Source organism: Malus domestica, chromosome 07, assembly GCF_042453785.1.
Source record: "Malus domestica chromosome 07, GDT2T_hap1".
Classification (NCBI taxonomy): Eukaryota; Viridiplantae; Streptophyta; class Magnoliopsida; order Rosales; family Rosaceae; genus Malus; species Malus domestica.
In genome coordinates this window covers 11066959-11084629 of record NC_091667.1, presented here as the reverse complement: position 1 = coordinate 11084629, position 17671 = coordinate 11066959, and the positions used below count along the sequence as shown (strand labels likewise).

Here is a 17671-nt window from a genome sequence, read left to right as displayed (position 1 = left end):
CTAGTTCGATGGCACGCGCCAGAAAGGACGACTCTTGGACCACGACATCATCCTGTAACTCGTCTTTGAGACCGCCTAAGAACGCTCCCAGAAGTTGAGCATCGGTCCAGTCCGGAGTACGGCATAAAAAGTGAATGAACTGACCGACATACGCCTCCACAATGGTGGTTTGGGTGATGTGCGACAGGGCCATGTTGAAGTTCAATGAGTCGGCCGGTCCAAATCGCTGCAGTAGTTGGCCCAAAAAGAGAGGGGGAACCTCATTTTGTACCAACGGAGCCAATGGGCTGTGTCGCCACCAAGATGTAGTCCAGCCATTGTGACTCGTCGGTGCTCGGCTATCTCATGATAGTCTAAAAACTCTTCTGCCATTGCAAGCCAATCATAAGGATCTTCCCCAAAAAATCGAGGGAGGTCGATTTTGAATGTTTTGGGTCCCAAGAGGGTCGGTGAAGTGGGTGGGTATGGGTGACCAGAGTAGAGGTCGTGGGTCAAGGAAGAGGGGTTAGGTCCGGAAAAGGGTGGGGGAAGGTAACGGGAGGTGAAGGGTTGGCCCAATGAGTGAGTCGTGGTGGAAATTGGTGGTGTGAAGGGGAGGGACGAAGGGCCGATGACCATGCGTGATGCTAGAGGTTAGGTTATGGGTACGGAAGAGGAGGTGGAGAAACCCCATGTGGACGGTGGGATGAGAGTGTAGGCGGCAGAGAAAGAGGTGGGTCTGAGAGAGATGGGGATAGAGCCGATTGGGATTTGGGGGTTAGGTTAGGTGGGTTGTTTTAGGGCGCGAATCGCGTCAAGAATCATCTGTTGCACTTGGTCTTGACAGATCCGGTGGACAGAGGTCGGCGATGGCTTGTTGGAGGTCATCCTGGCGGACGGTCATCATGGAGAAAGACTCTTGAAAGTCTTGAAGCTGAGTGAGGATTTGGTGTTGCTGAAACTCACGGTCCAGCCTCAGTCACGTCGGCCACCGTGACCGACGCCTTACTTTTGCCCATGGATGCACATCTGGGCTCTGGATACCAAATGGTAGGTTCCAGTTGCCTCAAGGGGGACAAGTTACAAGAAAAGGAAAAGTTGCAGAGAAAAGGAAAATAATGCAGAAAGATAAGTTTTTCATTCATAACTCAAAAGGGGAGGCAGATTCTCTGCCCTCCCACTTCCTGTGCCCTCCTGTTTTGTGTAGTCACGGTTAAGCCACGTCAACATTTTATATTGTTTTTTTTATAGAGATAATAAGACAAAAAAGAATAGTAATATAAAATATTGACGTGGCTTAACCGTAACTACACAAACAGAATGACACAGGAGGGCACGGGAAGATCTGCCCTCCCACACAAGGGGATCACAATGGGGATTGTATACCCACATCAGTCACTACAGACAAAAGAGTTTTGTCTCTTCTTTTTGTTAATTTGGGGACTAGATGTTTAATTTTGAACTAATTTTGTGTGAGGTTGACTGGGTAGGAGTTCGTATGCTGAAACCTTGCTTAGGAGGTTTTGGGTTTCTAAGAAAGCTAAGGAAGAGATCTCCAACATCGCTCAAGATCTCTCTGTATGGAATTCTACCACCCTGCTAATTTCCACACTCTGTCTCTTTGTTGCATGCATTGTTCTTGATCTTGATCATATTGTTTTCTTTTGTTGGAATTAATCTTAGATTAATGCTGCTTAATAGGGAAGACCCATCCCATTTGATCACTTCCCCAATTTAATAATTTCTCTTAAAGTAGAAAGCTAACATGTTATATATGTACATAGCACTTAATTAGGTTTTGTTTTAGGATTGATTTTGTGGGTTTAGGATTTGATTGGTTAATGTCCTGCTTAGTCACTGAGCATTTGAAAATTTCAATTTTTCCAAAGCTTTGAATTGGAAAGGAAAATTCTTCTTATGTTTAATTGAAATGGGTATTTCAAAGATTGCATATTTTTTGGAATTTTTAGGCTTGGAAGCTCAAAAGGCTATGCCACTGGTATTTCAAATGGTAATTTTGAATTTTCTGCAAGTGATGGAGTAATTTCTTATGGATTTATTGGGTTTGGATACAATTGTTTTGGAAATTGACATACTTTTTTGTTTGTGATCAGTCCTTGAATTCTACTGCCAGAACGTATCGTCTGGCCACAATTATAGGACAGGTGTGTAATTCTTATTTTGATAATTTTTCTCCTTTCTCTCTTTGATACTTGGCATGTGTATTCACTTAGGAAAAATACTTAAGTCTAAATGATATTAATGGTGCAGGATAAATTTTCTTCTGGAGCTATAAAATCCGCAACAGATTTCCAAGTATACAAGGAGGTTGCTGGCCTTTCACCGCTTGACTTTGGTTACACAGATAACACTGCAGTTACCATACAAAGGTTTTTTTCCTTCCCTTTTGCCCCTTTTTTGGGATATTAGTTACAAAATCTGTTTAGAGCATAGGTGTGAAATTTACAGGAGGGGTTAGTAAGTTAATTAGTTAATTTGATTCTCAATGGATATGAGTTATTGCGATTTGCAGAGATAGACTAAAGACTTAAAGAAAACAATGTCTGTTTTGAGTACTTCTCACGTCATTGAGGCACAAATGTTGTTCCTGCATTAATTAATTTTCTTTATATCGAAATTGAATAAATTTAATTTTCCTTGATATCTAAATGTATTAAAGTAATTTTGATTGAAGTTTGTTTGTCTGCTTTCCAAAATTCATTTTTTGGTTACCAGATATCTCACTCCGTTTATAGTGTGCTTTTTTTAGTTAACTGAAAAAAAGGCTTTTTATTCTTTGGTTTTCAGGACTTCATTTACCGTTTACAGGTCAACCCTGCAATACCAAAGTACAAGAGAAACAAAGATTAGAGGTAGTTTTTTATCTAACTTCTTTGGATTTTAACTGAGAATAGTTTCTAAGATATGTATTGTGCATTTGGCCAGTGTTAACTACTGAATCGATTAAAAAACATTCCGTAGGGGCTGCGCCGCCATTCAATTACTCGGCCACCTGAGGAGGGTTTGATCATATGCTTCACTTCGGGTACGAGCTCTATCTACTCTGTTTATTTGATCTAAAAGATTTGTAATTGATGTTGCAGCAATGTCATTGTAGTACTAATCCCTAAATGTATTTTGTTAATGTAAAGTTTATAGAATACAAATGCAAACTGAAACACTTATTTTACCATGTGTATTCAGCTGCTTTGATTGGTTCCTAAATTATTTAGAGATTCGTATGTTCAATTGTGGTTTTGCAGAATTTTCTGAAGTAAAATATGCATTAAATGTTTTGTGAAATAGGCATTTTTGAATAGGGTAGTTATGCTACTGGTTTTTGATGATGTGCCTAATGTTTATTTTGGATTGAATTTCAACTTCTACATAGTTTATGATTAGTAATCTCTCATGGCAGTTTGGAAATGATAATTTGTTTACGAGCTTCTGTGTGTTGTAATTGAGTGTGTGTAGCGTCATTTTTCGTTCAGATGTCAAGAAAAAATTCCTCAACTGTACAAGGAATGGGGAAAGATAAATATACTAATACACTTCGTTTTCTCTTCAATATCAGTGATGAAAACATTTCGTTTACATCTTTCTTGATAATAGTTTCCCACTTTTCCTTTAAAATATTTGAAAGCGCTGCTGATTTTGCTTTTGCATTTATTTTGTTAGGAATTTATATTGGGAGGTGTTAAATGGACTGTTAAGGATTGGGTTTCAAGTCTCTGAGGGAAAGAATGAGATGGGTTTTTTATAAAAGGGTTAGGAGGAGAAGGTAGACAAGAAACCAGTATATTGGATGCACAATATCAGTGACCACTTTTCCTTTTCTTCTTTTAGAAAAAATTTGAAAGAGCTACTGGTTTTGAACGTGCCTAAATCGTATCCAACGTACAGGATTAGGGGGCATTTTAGTCATTTTGTAACTTGGGTTAGGGGTAGGTCGATTTGATGGCTCAGAGGGTTTTCTGCAACTTGGTCTGTTGCAGAGAGAGAGAGAGAGAGAGATGGGGGGAGTATGGGGTAGGGTAGAGGATTTTCGGGAGGGAGGTATGGGTTTATGGAGAAAAAGTTAGGGAGAAGTATGCGGGTAGGCTGTGCCATTTGGGGGGGGTAGGTTTAAGGGGAACGCATGTGCCATTCTTAAAACAAGGGTTGTTTTGTTCTCTTAGCTGCTCTCACAGGCTGCCCAGCTGCCGAGGTCGACTCTTCCAGGCTCCATGTTTGCCCATTCTTCTCACGATTTTTATTTATTTTCTGCCAAGAAGATCCTTCTGGGTCTCTCACATTTGACTAACTTGTGTGACTTTTTGGTTTTTTGAATTACTTTATGTATTTATGCATCTGGTTTTGCAGCTTTTTTCTGTTGTTTTCAAGAATTCAATTCACAAATCTCTCTCTCTCTCTCTCTCTCTCTTTCTCGCTAGATAAATTGCTTTGCTTTTTCCCCCTTTCCCTTTCCAAGTAATTTGATTTTGTTTTTCAATTGTTTTTGTGTTCATCTGGACTATATACCAACTGTGTTTGATAACTTAAGTGCAAATGTGGTTGTTGAAGGCGAAGCAAGAGGCGAAGAAAGCTGTGAGAGAAGCTAAGTTAGCGGCTTATGACGATATGTATAAGCGACTAGATACCAAAGAAGGAGAGTTGGATATCTATAAACTAGCTAGAGCAAGGGAAAAGAAGACAAGGAACCTAAACCAAGTGAGGTGCATCAAGGATGAGGATGGAAATGTTCTTGCTACAGAGAACGCGGTTAAAGACAGATGGAAAGGTTATTTTCATAATCTTTTCAATGAAGGACATGAAAGGAGTGCTTCTTTAGGGGAGTTGAGTAACTCAGAAGAGTGTAGAAACTACTCTTTTTATCGTAGAATCCGGAAGGAAGAAGTGGTTGTAGCTTTGAAGAAGATGAAGCATAGAAAAGCAGTAGGCCCAGACGATATACCAATTGAAGTGTGGAAAGTTTTGGGAGAGACAGGTATAACATGGCTCACTGACCTTTTCAATAGGATTTTGAAAACGAAGAAGATGCCAAATGAGTGGCGAATGAGCACTTTGGTGCCTATCTACAAGAATAAGGGCGATGTACAAAATTGCATGAACTATAGGGGTATTAAGCTAATGAGTCATACAATGAAGCTTTGGGAGAGAGTCATTGAGCATAGATTGAGGCAAGAGACACGGGTTTCGGACAACCAATTCGGGTTCATGCCAGGACGGTCAACCATGGAGGCAATCTATCTCTTACGAAGATTGATGGAAAGATATAGAGATGGGAAAAAGGATTTACACATGGTCTTTATAGATTTGGAAAAAGCGTATGATATGGTCCCAAGAGACATTCTTTGGAGGATTTTAGAGAAGAAAGGATTACGAGTAGCATATATCCAAGCTATACAGGATATGTATGAAGGAGCAAAGACTGCCGTAAGAACTCATGAAGGACAAACCGAAAGCTTTCCCATAACTGTAGGATTACATCAAGGCTCATCCTTAAGTCCTTACCTTTTTGCGTTGGTAATGGATGAGTTAACAGGACATATTCAAGATGATATTCCTTGGTGTATGCTTTTCGCAGACGATATAGTGTTGATAGATGAAACTCAGGAAGGGGTAAATGCAAAGCTTAACCTTTGGAGAGAAGTGTTGGAATCTAAAGGTCTTCGCCAAAGTCGATCAAAGACAGAATATATGGAGTGCAAGTTCAGTGCAAATGGAGGCCAAAACGAGTTAGGGGTGAGGATCGGAGATCAAGAAATACCAAAGAGCGACCGTTTTCGTTACCTAGGATTTATCTTGCAAAAGAACGGAGAATTAGATGGAGATCTCAACCATAGAATACAAGCTGGATGGATGAAGTGGAAAAGTGCATCCGGCGTGTTGTGTGACCGCCGTATGCCACTGAAGCTCAAGGGAAAATTTTATAGGACGGCAATAAGGCCGGCGATGCTGTATGGCACAGAATGTTGGGCGGTGAAGCATCAACACGTACACAAAATGGGTGTAGCGGAGATGAGGATGCTTCGTTGGATGTGTGGGCACACGAGAAAGGATAAGATTAGGAATGAGGATATCCGGGGTAAAGTAGGAGTAGCCGAAATTGAAGGAAAGATGAGAGAAAATCGGTTACGGTGGTTTGGACATGTGCAAAGAAGGCCTACTGACGTTCCGATTAGAAGATGCGACTATAGGACAGAGGTTCAGGGCCGAAGGGGTAGAGGAAGACCTAGGAAAACTTTGGAAGAGACCCTAAGAAAAGACTTAGAGTACTTGGATCTAACGGAGAACATGACACAGGACAGAACACAATGGCGTTCTAAGATTCATATAGCCGATCCCACTCAGTGACTTGGATTTTCCAAGTCTCCAACCGAGAAGTTTTCCTCACTCGGGAAATTAAGGGAACACTACCTCAACCTACATGCTACACTCACAAAGCTTCAACATACAAGCTTCAACAAAAGAAAATTCAAAGAACTTAGCGAAGAAGGCTTTGGTGTATTTAACACAATACGTTGAAATGAAGGAAAGCTTATTTATTGATATCCCCGATAAGTTACAAATATGTACATATACTTGAGTCAAAATAAACAAACAAGAGGGAGCCTTCACAAAGGTTGCTTAGGAGAAGTCTCAGCAGTCGATAGAGCCCCAGAAAGAGAAAGCACCGGAGGGGGATCATTCGGAGCCTCAGTACTGGACAAAACCCTAGAAGGAGGAGGCATCAGAGGTTAATCATTTGGAGCTTCATTACGCGGTACAGCCCCAGAAGACGAAGGCAATAAATGCCTTTGGAACAAACCCACAAATCTCTGATGATCAAGTAAAACCTGACCATCAGATTCTTTCATCTGGTCAAGCTTCCTCTTCATGTTTGTAGCATAGTCATGTGCGAGCCGGTGCAACTGTTTATTCTCATGCTTGAGCCCTCTAATCTCCTGTTTGAGACTCATCACTTCAGCCGCCAATGATTCAACTTGGCGGGTTCGAGCAAATAGGCGTTGGGCCCATATTAGACACATAACCTGCACACTGAACACTGAGAGCCAGAGAATCCTTAACAGCCAACTCATCAGACCGTTTGGAAAGAGAGGGTAAAGGAACAGTACCACTGCTGGATAATTGGAAAGTCCCTGTGTGTCAACCTTTGTGCTTCGTGGCAAGGTAGACTAGCATACATGCCCAACCTTTACTCACATTCGAGAAAACACTCCCAACAAGATTCATTGCTCCAAAATCGAAGAGGCACCGCCCTCCGAATCTCGAGAGCCAGACTCCCAACATGATTACTTTCTCAAAAATCGAAGAGAAGGTAAAGGAACAGTACCACTGCTGGATAATTGGAAAGTCCCTGTGTGTCAACCTCTGTGCTTCGTGGCAAGGTAGACTAGCAAACATGCCCAACCTTTACTCACATTCAAGAAAACACTCCCAACAAGATTGCTTGCTCCAAAATCGAAGAGGCACCGCCCTCCAAATCTCGAGAGCCAGACTCCCAACATGATTACTTTCTCAAAAATCGAAGAGACACCGCTCTCCGAATCTCGAGAGCCAGACCCCCAGCAGGATTGCTTTCTCAAAAATCGAAGAGGCATCGTTCTCCGAATCTCGAGAGCCAGATCCCCGACAGGATTGCTTGTTCGAAAACTGAAGAGGCACCACTTTCCCAACTTCAAGAGCTGGATCTCCTTGGATAAAGCTTGTCTGTAATCTTCACATGCAACATCAGCTTTCCAGATACCACAGACCACTTTTTCAAAGTGCTCTGACAGAGTTAAAACATGTGAAGCTGGCAGCTTCCACTACCGTGTTATGACCAAGCAGGGTAAAGGAATAACATTATTACTTGATGTTAGGGAGACTCCTATATATGTCGACCTCCATCCCTAACGGACAGGCAGACCTGCAAAAATGCTCAACCCTTTCTCTTATCTGAGAGAGCACTCCCAACGAAGCCTTTCGAAATATTCAGCTTTCTTTCCCCCGATAATACCTCTGTAAACAAGCTATACTAGAGCAAGAATATCTCATATCACCAGGGTTAAAAGCAAGAGTATCCCATATCATGCTTTTTCCCTGTCTTTTCCTTTGGCCTTGTTCTTACCTGCAAGACAAGGAGAACGAGAGCAATCAGTCAGCACTTGGAATCAAGCTTCCAGCCAGGAACTGACTGCCTGGAACCCCTTACCTGATTACTTACCTAGCATTGCTCTCGAGTACTCATCTTCAACATCTTATGCTTCCAGGGAAGATACCGCATCTGCCTGAGGAACAGATAGGGCAAGTGAGAAGGATACAAGGAAGCATGTGGAGACAAGCGTAACAGCACACGTGCCGATACATCCACTACTCTGTCAAAAGAAAAAGTATCCCATATCAGCAGGGTCGAACATACTCTAGATTTGATGGACTTGTTTTGACCCTCAAATTCTTCAGTCGGCCTTATACTCTGGAGGAAACCAGAAAACCCTGCAGCCCGGTTCAAGAATAAGCCTGTGGAAAGTTACTTCTTCAAAAGCAAAAGTATCCCATATCATCTCTTCTCATTTTTCTTCTCTTTATCCTTCATGCTGCCTGCAAGATAGGGAGAATGTGAACAATCAGCTGGAGCTCTGATTGCTTACCTTGTCTGTCACCTCTTTCAGCAGATCCCCTAGCCCGGTGACTTGGGGGACTCCTACTACATGGTTTGTATCGCGCTTGACCAAGCCTGAAACTACAAGTAAGCTTCAAGTGAAATTGATACATTACCTTGTGCATCTCCACCAGTTACAGATACCACCCCTGGATGGAGGAAGAGTACTTCCAGAGAAGATGCCACATCTACCTATGAGACAGATAAGGCAAGTCAAGACGATACCACACTCCGGTACTTAGAAGTTTCGTGGTTACGAGATCATTCTCCCACAATATTTCCTAATGTCATTTGTACTAAATCATTCACTTGTACTCACTAAAGGAGAGCTTGAACCTATGTACTTGTGTAAACCCTTCACAATTAATGAGAACTCCTCTATTCCGTGGACGTAGCCAATCTGGGTGAACCACGTACATCTTGTGTTTGCTTTCCTAATTCTATCCATTTATATACTTATCCACACTAATGACCGGAGCAATCTAGCGAAGATCACAAAAAGTGACCGTTTTCGCTACCTAGGATCTATCTTGCAAGAGAACGGAGAATTAGATGGAGATCTCAACCATAGAATACAAGCTGGATGGATGAAGTGTAAGAGTGCATCCGGCGTGTTGTGTGACCGTCGTAGGCCACTGAAGCTCAAGGGAAAATTTTATAGGACGGCAATAAGGCCAGCGATGTTGTATGGCACAGAATGTTGGGCGGTGAAGCATCAACACGTACACAAAATGGGTGTAGCGGAGAGGAGGATGTTTCGTGGGATGTATGGGCACATGATAAAGGATAAGATTGGGAATGAGGATATCCGAGGTAAAGTAGGAGTAGCCAAAATTGAAGGAAATATGAGAGAAAATCGGTTCCGGGTGGTTTGGACATGTGCAAAGAAGGCCTACTGACGCTCCGGTTCGAAAATGTGACTACGGGACAAAGGTTCAGGGCCGAAGGGGTAGAGGAAGACCTAGGAAAACTTTGGAAGAGACCCTAAGAAAAGACTTGAGTACTTGGATCTAACGGAGGACATGACACAAAACCGAGCGCAATGGCGTTCTAGGATTCATATAGCTGACCCCACTTAGTGGGAAAAAGCTTTGTTGTTGTTGTTGTTGAAGTGTTTTGCTAAAACACAAACACTTAGACTTGGTGGTGGCCTGCACTTTGCAGCCACAACTAAGACCAAGGGGTTGATTTTTATTTTCCTTTCCTTACCAATAGGAAGAAAAGTGCAACCCACCAGATAAGTAGTTATTGGGTTATACCACTAAAGTTACATAATGCCACTTAGCAGCTGGAAATTAACGAACTAGATTTCTTGAAATATTTTTACATTCCATGTTTTTTTGTGTGACAACTTTTTAGGTGCTGCAGTTTTGTTCTGGTTTTTCATTCTTTCTGTGAATTTCAATTGTAGTAGGATTGAATCATTTAAATTGTGGGATTGTTTTGTTTGATGGGTTTCAATTGTGTTTTCATTTATATAGTACTAATGGATTTACTGTGTTGGAAATTTCAGGAATTTGAAACGTTGGAGAGGGAAGTTGGTTCCTAGGCATTTTGAGGTATATAATTATATACTCTATTTTTATCCAAAGCCTATTTTAAATGTATGATTGGTTTGTGAGAAATGAATGAAAAAGAGAGTTAGAATACCCTATTTTGGATTTCGAAAAAGAAAGTTAGAAATGTAGCATTTTATATACCCTGTTTTGGATCAGAGTGTATGTTATTTGAAAAAGAGAGTTAGAGATGTATGATCAGTGTGTGTGTGTGTGTGTGTGAGTTGTTCATTGAGGTGGTTTTTGCCACTAGACTTGCATTATTGTTCAGGACTGACAACTGTGATAGTAGCATGTGGCATTCTCTTATTTACGTCTAGATTTGAACAGTTTATTGTATTATATAGGAAAAATGAAAAGGGAATATGAGACGATATTGAAGAAGGCCTTGCAAAGCATCTGCTTGATTCAAAAACGACAACCTCGGTTATTGTTTTGGTGAGGTGTTCTATTTCTATGAAAATCTTTGAGTCTTGAATATTTTAGGCATTGTGTCAGCAACTTGAGACAATTGTAAGCATCACATGTAGCGTTGATGCCTTTAACTTTGCACGCATATTTGTTTCTTTGGAATTAAACTTGCAATGTATAGATTTATGCCAAGGAAAAGTCATGGCCTTTGGAGCCTGATATTCTTTGTTAGAGTTTCTATTACAAAATTAGGGAGCTATCCAGTCCATTTATGCTTCTATTTAGTAAGATTGGGGTGAGAAAGATTTCTAAGGTGTTTTCTAAGTTGTTTTTGAGCTGCATTCATTTCTTGGAAGACCACATCAAGAAGCATTTTGTCAATTGATGCTTTATAAAAAAAAATTCGATTTTTAATCCTCCTTTTGTTTTAGTTTCGTGTTAGCAGCACATGGTGTATTTTGCTTTGCTTGATGGTTATTCAATGTGCCGTCAAATTTGAGTATCTTTATATGGAAATGATTCATAGCTGTTGTGGATTGTAGCAGCACTTCGTTTTGATTTGTAAACAAACTATATACTTTATCTTTGTCTTGGGTTACAGTATAACGTTTAACGATTGAATTTGTAAAACGGTTTAGCAATTTTTTCAGGAATTTACTATTCTTGCTAGATGCTCAAGTATTATGTTTCTACTTTTCTAGTTTCCCTATTTTGTGTTTTTCCTCCATGTAGTAGGCTGATTACTTGAAACTATGATATTGATGACACAATACGATCTACAAATGGATGTTTCTTATAGCATGCATATTCATATATAGCAAGCAAAATTTGATTTCGATGGTTACGTTGTCTTTTTAGTTGCTTTGTGGGGAAACTATTCAGCCTGTTGCGACGAATACATCAACGCCCACAGCAAAGCGCGGGCACATTTTCTAGTTTAATCTAATATCTGTTGCACTGATATTTATGTAATTTACACAATTTTTCAATGGGAGCCGAGTCTTTAAGAAGCATGATTTTGTTGTAAATGACAATTAATATCTGTAAATTTGACATTTATAAGCAGATAGGATGTTTTTGCTTTCCCCAATGCCAAAATATTTTCCCCCAATTCGAAGAAGAGGAAGATTGTTGACATCATTTTATTCCTTGAAAAAGTTGCATGCTAAGAAGAGGAAGATTGTTGACAGAAGAGCCTCTAATAGTCGCAAGATAAGGTATCAATAGATTCTTCGGTTCCCTATGTGAAACTGCTGTGATTTTGTTTTGGAATATCTTGGAGCATCTGTTGAGCAAACTAGACTACATTGTTCAAGGCTTATTGCATTATGCTTTTGCGTGGATAATGTTTATGAGAAGATAGTAAATTTCATGGCTCCAGAGACCATGGTCGTTTCTCCTATGCTTCTTGACGTCAATAATTTGTTCGGGTTGAAGAAGCAGAAACCAGCTTCCATAGTGTAGTAGCGATGCAAGGTTGAATCAGCTGTATAGTCCTTGAATCTCAGGCTAAGAAATTGTTTGCTGTTAATTTATTTGATATATTATTCAATCTAATATCTGTTGCACTGATATTTATGTAAGTTACACAATTTTTCAATGGGAGCCGAGTCTTTTAGAAGTATGATTTTGTTGTAAATGACAATTAATATCTGTAAATTTGGCATTTATAAGCAGATAGGATGTTTTTGCTTTCCTTGATGCCGAAATATTTTCCCCCAATTCGAAGAATTGATTCTTGCCTGGTATTGCTAAAGATACCTATGTCAAAGTCCTTCCCTTGTATGTTTAGAATCATTTTTTTTTTCACCCTAAACCCTATACCCATTGTTTATCTTCTCTAGTACGGGATTGTATGCAATCAGTGGCATGGAAGAAAAATTCGTAAGTATCGCTAATGTTGGATGTATTTTATGCAATATTTGATGATGTTGAACGCATCTGGAAACTTCGATATTTTGAAGGCAGAAAACATCTTGAAAACAAGGAGGGAACCCAAAGATGTCTGTATCGAATAAAATTACAAACTCATGGATGGCTTGTGGACTATTGTCGCTTCTCTTTCTGGGAGATGGAGGACCGAACTACAAGAGCAAGCGTGAAAAATAATCCGGCAGCTGTGACGAGCACCTTCCAGCCTCTGAGGCCACAGTTGTTACTGGCAGCCCTTGTCCTTAAAACTGTGTAATCAGGTTCATCCTCCTGCCCTTCTTTCTCTGAAAAACAAACAAATAACATAATATTTATGTTTTTTAATTGAATACAGAAGGACTTGGAAGTGTTTGGATGGAGTATAATTCATTGCATACCTGTGTCTCCTTCATCAACGTCCATGATGAGGTGATTAAACCATTTCACTTCAACAATTTTGTCATCGAAACCAAGGAAGTATATTCCTGGTATATGCTCCCACATGGACAAATCTCCACCGAAGACATTTGGATAATTAGGATCTGATTTGGTGTTATGTTGAGTACTTATCATCATATTATTCTGGTGCTCTTGCATAAGCTCGACACCAAACTCCTTTATACGAAACAACTTCTCTGGTCCGGCCATTACTGAAACCACCACTTGATCTCCACATTGTAATATTGTTTCGTTCTCCATCTTCCAATGGCTCAACCATATCATATCTTCTCCGTCACCTGGGATACCATAGAATAATGGGAAATAGATCCACTTCAAACCCTTGCTCTTGTTACTCACTTTGATTATTATTGGAAAATCATCATTATCAGAATCCTCCTCGTTTGCATAGGTAGCAAAGATGTTCAAGCCTCGGATTCTATGACTAGAAGGGAGTAAAGGGACACTAAAAGATATGGAGGACTTGGTACTTTTATAGCTGAACCGGCCTGGAACCTCCTTCCCAACAAAAAATGTGCTGAATATACCAAATTGATACAGTCCCTACGCATTTTCCATGATCATCACAACATTACTAAGTCATTTATTTCCCATTATATATATGACTTATGAGAGAGAGAGAGAGAGAGAGAGAGAGAGAGAGAGATAGGCGCACCTGGACAGGACTCACTTTTGAACATGAGAATAGATCGCTGTTCATTCGTATTGCAGGCATGGATTCCAAGTTGCACAAGCCCAAAAGTTTGATCATTTCCACATCAACTCTATCAATAAGCTCTAATTTGAAATAGTACTCCCACTCAACCATGTTGTAGTTGTCTTCCACAAAGGCCTCTTCTTGGAACCATAACGATTGATATGTTACTTTTTTTAATAATTTGCAAAAGGATACATTCATATTTTTGTGTATTCTCGGTAACCCCACAAGCGATTTGAGCCTCGTACAACTCTGGAAAGAGAGAGAATCGAGCCTCCTCAAACCTTTGATGAAAACTGGTAGGCTACAAATTGGATTCTTATCTAGATATAGTCTTCGTATTGAGGATAGATTACTTAAATCCGTAGGAAAGGCATCTTCAGAAAGATTGCACCTACTAAGATTCAACTCTACTAAAGAGCATGGAAAAGAACTCAAGATAGTTGAACTTCTTTCTGGCCATAATTCTCTTATTGGAATTTTATCTATTTCAAGAACTTTTAGAGACTCCATCTTCTTCATCATCTCCACTGGAAACTCATCAAGATTTGAGCAACCAGATAAAATGAGTGTTTCAAGTGATTTAAGAAAACACACGTTCTTCGGAAGCATCCTAAGATTCTTGCAATCCTTCATATTCAAGTACACGAGTCTCTCCAGGTTTCCAATGGATTCATGAACATCAATCAGGCTGGTGCAATCAACAAGAATCAATTCTTCTAGACTGGGGCAAAGTGAGAAGTCCATGATTTCAGTGAGGGCATGGGAATGGCTGAGGTCAAGGATCTTCAACGATGGAAGAAACTGTGTAAAATAAAAACAAAGAAGAAAAAAAAATGTGTAGGAGTTAATTTTAACAAATGCAATTGGTCAAAAAATAAAATAAAAACTGAATTGAAATGCCTAGAGTAACGTACTTTTTTTCCTTTCCAGACTTGTCTCAATCTACTGTATTGCATTTCAAGAACAATTAGACACCCCAAAGGAAACTCAATAGGTATAGAATCCAAAGGAAATTGAAGCCAACACAACCATCTTAATCCTGTAGGCAAATCTGCATAACATCCATCCAGTCGTACATGACTAAGATGTAGTAGTTGTAATTTGCGCATCTTTTCAAATGCATTGGTTTCCAAGACTGTCTCAGTTGTGTTTATTGGACTGTTTGCAGGATGCATACGCATATTCAGGACAAGACCTTGGATTTTTTTTGTACCCTAAAGGACAAAAACGAAAATGTTAGTATGGATAATTTTTACAAGAAGAAATACATATATAGACATAAAAGACATGTTTCTTACATTCTTTTCCCTCATTACTTCGAAAGAATCCTTATGGCGCCATAATCTACTACGTTTTCCAGGATCTTCTGATTCGCGACGAACAATTTCTCTTCCCATGTCACGGATCATGTCATGCATTTGCACGTTGTTGCATCCATCAATTGTCACCAAGCATCTATCAATGAGATTTTGAATGCCAACAATTGTATAGAAATCACATCCATCGAATATTCTAACAATGTGGCTTTTGTTCCTTCCTATTAGGAAACAAGCAATGTGGAGGAATAATTCCCGGTCATGGTCATCTTGTAAACTGTCATAGCTTATTCGTAGTTTATTCATGATTTCACCATTAGGGATAACTTTTAGCTTCTCCAATGCACTTTTCCATACATCTATACTTTCCCCTGATAAAGAAGAGCCCAAAACTTTTAGAGCTAATGGAAGTCCGTCGCAGTAGTGTACAACCTTTTCTGAATATTCCATGTAACCTCTAAGGGGATGATCCTGGCGAAAAGCATGCCAACTGAAAAGCTCTAATGACTCACTGTAATACAAAGTTCCAACTTTGTGCACCTTTGTAACTTGATGTGCCTTTAGCAACCTTTCACGCCTAGTTGTTATAAGTATCTTACTTCCTGAATAAAATCGATCTTTCATCTCTAGTACTGCATCTAACTGGTCCATATGGTCCACATCATCAAGAACAAGAAGCACTCTTCTAGAGCTTATGGCTCTTTCAATCTTTCTTAGTCCCTCACTAACACCATGTATTTTCACTTCTATGTCGTTCAAAATATCAAAAAGAAGTTGCTTTTGTATTTGAACCAAGCCATTTGGTTGATTTGCTGTTTCTCTGATATTTTCAATGAAACTACTTCGTTCAAAGCTTCTAAAGTTTGAATTGTAAACATGTTTTGCAATGGTTGTCTTCCCTATTCCAGACATGCCATACACAACCAGTATACCGACATCGGTTGATCCATCTTGTAACCACAAATTGATGTCCTTGACTTGAGATTTGACTCCAATCAATTTTGGTTCAACGCTCAATGGTGTGCGACCTAACTTGCCTCCAATCACTTTAACAATTTTTTCGATAAACTTTGACTCATACCTAAGAATTTACAAACAAAATGAAAAATAAATCAAACATGTTATGTCTCACAGAAGTATTGGATGAATGAATAATGAATTGGGGAATTTAGAGTGAATAATGAATTGGGGAATTTAGATAATTAATAAATCAACCAACTTTTTTCCACACCTGCTTTTGAAACATTTTAAGCAACTGGAAACCAGTAGACTAACATGGAAAATGACTAATCCTTAAGTTGAGTCAAGTGTGATTTCTTTAAGTTGACCTAAATTGGGATTATTATTCACTACTGAGGTTGAATAAAAAAAATATAAAAATCAAGGTCCCTACGGATCATATTATCAAATTAACAGAAGAAAGAGAGAAATGGAGAAAATGAAAGGTACCCATCAGCTTGATTTTGTAAGACCATGCCTGCTAGATCTGCAACCTCTGCAACTGCCTCCCTCCATCCCTTCACCTTTTTCGGCGACTGAGTTTTCTCGTGTCTAGCAAATGCTTTTCCAATACTTCCCGTCTGCTTCCTCACGTCGGACGGATCGACATCGTAGAAGACTGGTAAAACTACATGGTTCGAGGTGGTCCTCTTGCGTTCAAGGATCAGCACAAGCTCATCAAGGCACCATCTGGATGACGCGTAATCTTTCGAAAACACGACAACAGAAGCTCGTGACAGCTGGATCGCTTTCTGCAGTCCTGGCTTTATATCTTCTCCTCTCTCAAGTTCATCGTCGTCTCGGAACGTGTTAAATCCTGCGTTGTTCAAGGCTGTGTAGAGGTGGTCGGTAAAAGTCTTGCGAGTGTCGCCTCTGAAGCTCAAGAACACGTCGTGGCGATAACCCCGAATTTTTTTGGAATCAGAGGAGGTTCCTTGAGATGTTCTCACAAGAGCCATTGATGTGGATCGATGGACAAACAACTCTTTGATAGGTGCAATGCAAATGTCTGTGTGCAGGGGAAATATTTAATTGGGTCATTCCTAATTTCCTATCTACTTCCAGGAAAATTTACCAACAATTATAAAATGGGGCGTTCACATGCATTGACCCAAAAAGCGTTTCTTTCAGTCATGGTCGGCCACTAGTGGCAGAGACGAAAAGAAAAAGGAAAAAGCACTTCTTGTTTTATATGTGATTTTATAAATTACAAATTATGTTGATCGTTCGTTGCTCACCTTTTTGTGATAAAATGCACTTTTAATTGCATCCGGATTTTTTGTGATAGAATACAGCACGTTTTGATCGGTGCTCCATACTCACTTCTCATCCTTGAAATGTTGAAGCCATTTCTACCAATCGTCAATCCACCAACTAGTGTTACCAATCATCTTAAAGATGACGTGATTATAAGATAAAAATTAAAACTTGATAAAACCGCATAATAATGTGACAGTAATATTTAGTTACTTTTATAAGGTAAGTTTGGAATAACCTGAATCTGGGTACATGTATAGTTGAACTTGAGGTGGTTGATCGAATTGTTTTGCAATTATATGCTTTTTTTTTTATATAATTATAGGCTGGACCAAAAGAGAACACTTGAGGCAGTGGTTGGTCCATAATTCAAATCTTAGGGTCTCAGTATTAGGTCCAAGTTTTTAGATAGAAACAGAGAAGGAAGCATGTAAAGAAA

The 17671-nt window shown here is 39.6% G+C and overlaps 2 protein-coding genes and 1 long non-coding RNA gene across 5 annotated transcripts; 2 read left to right on the top strand and 1 right to left on the bottom strand.

Annotated features, from left to right (window-relative positions):
* The first annotated feature begins 1455 nt into the window (after nt 1–1455).
* Nucleotides 1456–3163, top strand: LOC114825769 (uncharacterized). Of its 3 annotated transcripts, none has more exons than XR_011582722.1 (5): nt 1456–1557; nt 2094–2144; nt 2251–2369; nt 2788–2852; nt 2926–3163. XR_011582722.1 is itself a non-coding variant. In XM_029104799.2 (5 exons), exons 1-5 carry the CDS (start codon nt 1910–1912, stop codon nt 2994–2996), a joined length of 351 nt encoding a protein of 116 aa, XP_028960632.2. In that variant the 5' UTR covers nt 1713–1909; the 3' UTR covers nt 2997–3163. The 3 variants fall into 3 exon arrangements, 2 of the variants coding, with proteins under 2 accessions (XP_028960632.2, XP_070680746.1); XM_029104799.2 differs by lacking the exon at nt 1456–1557 and adding an exon at nt 1713–1990 and having other exon boundaries at nt 2962–3163; XM_070824645.1 differs by lacking the exon at nt 1456–1557 and adding an exon at nt 1713–1990.
* Nucleotides 3164–10044: 6881 nt separating this feature from the next.
* LOC103433516 (uncharacterized) lies at nt 10045–11004 on the top strand. The gene is made up of 2 exons (XR_011582721.1): nt 10045–10182; nt 10527–11004. It is a non-coding gene; the product is annotated as an uncharacterized lncRNA (long non-coding RNA).
* Nucleotides 11005–12479: 1475 nt separating this feature from the next.
* On the bottom strand, nt 12480–17206 carry LOC103433514 (disease resistance protein RUN1-like). The gene is made up of 6 exons (XM_070824643.1): nt 16426–17206; nt 14959–16057; nt 14575–14874; nt 13616–14461; nt 12900–13503; nt 12480–12806 (listed from the first exon to the last, which is right to left on the bottom strand). Exons 1-6 carry the CDS (start codon nt 16932–16934, stop codon nt 12637–12639), a joined length of 3528 nt encoding a protein of 1175 aa, XP_070680744.1. The 5' UTR covers nt 16935–17206; the 3' UTR covers nt 12480–12636.
* Nucleotides 17207–17671: the final 465 nt, after the last annotated feature.